The sequence below is a fragment of the Arachis duranensis genome, chromosome 5, assembly GCF_000817695.3.
Source record: "Arachis duranensis cultivar V14167 chromosome 5, aradu.V14167.gnm2.J7QH, whole genome shotgun sequence".
Classification (NCBI taxonomy): Eukaryota; Viridiplantae; Streptophyta; class Magnoliopsida; order Fabales; family Fabaceae; genus Arachis; species Arachis duranensis.
Genome location: NC_029776.3, coordinates 28,873,928 through 28,878,057, shown reverse-complemented (window position 1 = coordinate 28,878,057; position 4,130 = coordinate 28,873,928). Strand labels below are relative to the sequence as shown.

Sequence of the window (4,130 nt, the reverse complement as noted above, 5' to 3'; positions counted from 1 at the left end):
ATTAAATAAATTATATTTTAAAAATATTTTTATGAAAAATTATATTATATAATAATATCTTTAATAAAAATAATTAGTTAATAAATTTTGAATATAATAATCTAATTATTTGTTAAGTAATATAAATAAAATTTTAATTATTTTATATTTTTATGTTATAGTTTAAAATATCATGTTAATATAATTTTTGATATTATAAAATTTTTTTTGCATAATAATTAATCTTAATGAATAAAAATACTCATATATTTTGTATTTATATATTTTATATTTAATTATTTAAAAATAAAAGATTCTGTTACTATTTAAAATATTGTGTATTAAAGTGTTGTCATTTAAAACATTTAATTATGTACTAGAATATTCTGTATTTATTAGAATCCATCAATGCTCTTCTTTTATATTAACCTTTGATTTTCATCTAATATAATCTAATGATCTATATAAATGTGGCATATTCAATAAGCATATAATTGTCGTGCTCATTTTAAACATACCTAATTTTAGACATACCCTATATTATATAACCGAGTCCGTTCACAAGTCAATAAGTTGAGCTTACTCAAGTTCAAACTCAACTCATTTAATATATGAGTTTAAATTCAGGCTCAAGTTTAACTTACAAACTCAGCTTATCGAACTATTAACGAATTGAATTTGAGTTAGCTCACAACTATAGAAGTCAAAATAATACCTAAATTAAAACCTACTAAACTTTAATTTTTTACAAACTAAAATTGATATTACAAAAAATTCAAGAATAAATTAATTTCTCAAAATTTTTTTGAGAGGAAAATTAATGCTATAATTTTTAAATTCGAATCAACATCCTGTAACTTTTTTGACAATTAATTTAACTCACAAATAATAACCTAATTAACAAATCTATATATAATTTATAAAAATATTAAATCATATTTATAATTTTAAAACAATTTTCTGTACAGCACAAGAGAAAATAAAATTAGTTGCTATCAAATATCCGTTTTTTTAAAATATAATTTAGGAAAAGTTTAGGGGTTAGCACTTTTTTAATAATTTGATTAGTATTTAATCATAAAAAAAAGTGAGTGATCTCTTATCATTGAATGTAATTTCACATTATTAAAAATATTATTAATGACCAATTGATAATTACAAAACACAAAATTACTGACTTTTTAACACTCCTCTATAATTTATTAATAATTGTAATTTTATATATCTTATCTTATTCTTAGCTATAAATAGCCTTTTAGTTTAGGTGTTTTATGTACAACAATTCTAAATTGAGAAAAACTCTCCATACAAGTTATTAGGGCTTGTATGCTTTACAAGTTAATTAACGAATAAACCCCAAAAACGCGATGCAAAGTCTACGTTCTTCTTCTTCTTCCTCTTCCTCCTTTTCTTCTTTTCTTTCGTTTCTTGCCTTCTCTTTCTCCTTCTTCTTCTTCTTGCTGCACGTTCTTCTTCCTCTTCTTCTTCTTCTTCTTCTTCTTCTTCTTCTTCTTCTTCTTCTTCTTCTTCTTCTTTTCTTTCGTTTCTTGCTTTCTTTTTCTCGTTCTTCGTCTTCTTGCACATTCTTTTTCCTCTTCCTCTTCTTCTTCTTTTCTTTCGTTTCTTGCCTTCTCTTTCTCCTTCTTCTTCTTCTTGCTGCACGTTCTTCTTCCTCTTTCTGTTCTTCTTCTTTATTTATGTGCTTTTTTCTCTGTTTTTTTCTTTGTTATTCTCGATTTCCATTTTTTTGACATCAAGCTGTGAAATCGTTTTTAAAGAAGAAGAAGCAGCAGAAGATGAGAAGGAGAAAGAGAAAGAGTTCTGAAATATGCATAAGATGTACTTCAACGAATTTTGGGTGTATTTCTTAAATCCTTTGGGTGTATTTTTGTAATCCTTTGTGTGTATTTCTGTAATCCTTTGAGTGTATTTCTATAATCGTTTAGGTAAATTTCTGTAATCGTTGGGGTGTATTTCTGTAATCGTTTGGGTGTATTTCTGAAGTTTCATTATCTTCAAATTTGGCAAGAAAATTGTTTTCATGGAGGAAGAAGAAGAGTCGTTCATAATGCATGGTGAGTAGCGCGCTTTGGAAACAGGAAGTTGTTGAATAACGTGCGTTTTATTTACTCTTGAATGTGGAAGTGTGTAATGTGTTAATTAAGTGTAATGCATGTATTTTATTGGACTTGTAAGACTATAAAGCCTTGTTTACGTATTTGTACTGAAATACTATTTCAATTGATTAATGAATACACAACTCGAAATCCCTATTTTTGAATCTTTATATCACAAATGGAAAGATGTCTATCACAAATGAAAGATGTGAATCAAATCAATTCCAAGTTAAAGAAATAATTGAATATTCATATTAACTGATCAATTTATTCACTCCATCCTAGTCTGATAGATCCTCTGAAGAACTAATTAATCGGACGAGAATAAAGATAGAGTCCTATTCTAACAAAAAAGACTTGTATGTGTAGCAAGCCTCTTTTAAATTAAATAAAAACTCTGATTCTCTTCTCTCTCCCTAAGATTTTTTATTAATAAAGATACGAGGGTTTGTTTTCGGTCCACTTCCTCGTGGTCAAATTAAAAAACCGTTTTCGTTTATAAAAAGAATCCCTGGGCTGACAATTTAAACACTAACCCGAACCCTAATTCACCGAAAACTCCAAGTGGAGGTTCTGCTACTACGTTGCAATTTGCAAGTTTAAGGTGAATTTTGAGCCCTTCTTCGTCTCCAAATTCGTTAAATCTTCTGCTTTTATTATTATCATCACTGTGATTGTTGTTATTTTTTGTTCGGTTATCTGTATACATATATTCTGCTTATTTTGTTTATTTATTTTTGTTTTTTTGGTGAGTATATATTATATTCTGATTATTGCGATTGGAAAATGTATGAGTAGAAAAGGGAAATCAGATGGATTTGGATGATCGTATCGTGCAATTGGAGAAAGAGAAACAAGAGACTCTGGAGCAGCACGCCAAACGGCCTTGTGTCAGAGGCAATACCTCCTCCGAAGAAGAAGATGAAGAGAAAGTTGTTGAGGATACGGCTGCCTCTGATGAAGAAGAAGAGGAGGAAGAGACAGAAGATGATACTGATTCTGATTCTGATTCCGAATATGTGCCGTTTACGCCTAGACGTTTAATGACTGATGAAGAAATTCGTGAACATCGGAGGCAGGTTGCTGAAAGCAACGTACGCCTTCTGATCTCTCACAACACATTTAGTGATTTAACTATTTTGTTCTCGTGTTCTGTGATATAATGATCTTGCTAGTTAGGGTTTCAATTTTGGCTTTCCAGGGATTCGATGTTGACTGGTTTGAAGGCATTCTACCTGGTTCAATTAAGCCCTATACGTTGACCGAAGCAAACCGCCCTCCATTGATAGATTTTTCCAAGCAAGCTTTGAAAGTCTACAATGAGAGCAATGTAAATTGGTTCTATATTGATTTTGATTCTAAGTTTAATCTATGTATGGTGATATTATGTGCTTAAATGTTCTTCTAATTATATTATGCATGTGGATCTTTGCACTCTTATGCAGAATACAACTTTTATATGTGATAAGCTTATCAAATCAAATGCTCAATGTGTTGCTGGCACAATGTTCTACATTACTTTTGGGGCGCTGATGAGCGAATAATTTGTACGCTTTTTGGCATTATTTTTAGTATGTTTTTGGTATGATCTAGTTAGTTTTTAGTATATTTTTATTAGTTTTTAGTCAAAATTCACTTTTCTGGACTTTACTATGAGTTTGTGTATTTTTCTATGATTTCAGGTATTTTTTGGCTGAACTGGACTTTACTATGAGTTTGTGTGTTTTTCTGTGATTTCAGGTATTTTCTGGCTGAAATTGAGGGACCTGAGCAAAAATCTGATTCAGAGACTAAAGAGGACTGCAGATGCTATTGGATTCTGACCTCCCTGCACTCAAAGTGGCTTTTCTGGAGCTAGAGAAGCCCAATTGGCGCGCTCTCAACGGCGTTGGAAAGTAGACATTATGGGCTTTCCAGCAATATATGATAGTCCATACTTTGCCCAAGATTTGATGGCCCAAACCGGCGTTCAAAGTCACCCTCAGAAATTCCAGCGTTAAACGCCGGAACTGGCACCAAAATGGGAGTTAAACG

At 30.5% G+C, this 4,130-nt stretch overlaps 1 protein-coding gene across 1 annotated transcript; it reads left to right on the top strand.

Moving 5' to 3' along the window:
• Positions 1–2,599: 2,599 nt before the first annotated feature.
• On the top strand, positions 2,600–3,640 carry LOC107488972 (uncharacterized). Its single transcript, XM_021143805.2, has 4 exons — positions 2,600–2,700; positions 2,895–3,190; positions 3,298–3,426; positions 3,542–3,640. The coding sequence occupies exons 2-4, from the start codon at positions 2,909–2,911 to the stop codon at positions 3,638–3,640; spliced, it is 510 nt and encodes a 169-aa protein (XP_020999464.1). The 5' UTR covers positions 2,600–2,700; positions 2,895–2,908.
• The last annotated feature ends 490 nt before the right edge of the window (positions 3,641–4,130 follow it).

Excerpts from the sequence above, each read along its gene's own strand:
- LOC107488972 (XM_021143805.2), top strand. The coding sequence starts at position 2,909 with ATGGATTTGGATGATCGTATCGTGCAATTGGAGAAAGAGAAACAAGAG. Across the intron at positions 3,191-3,297 it reads GGCAGGTTGCTGAAAGCAAC|GGATTCGATGTTGACTGGTT; the intron begins GTACGCCTTCTG and ends TTGGCTTTCCAG. Across the intron at positions 3,427-3,541 it reads AAGTCTACAATGAGAGCAAT|AATACAACTTTTATATGTGA; the intron begins GTAAATTGGTTC and ends ACTCTTATGCAG.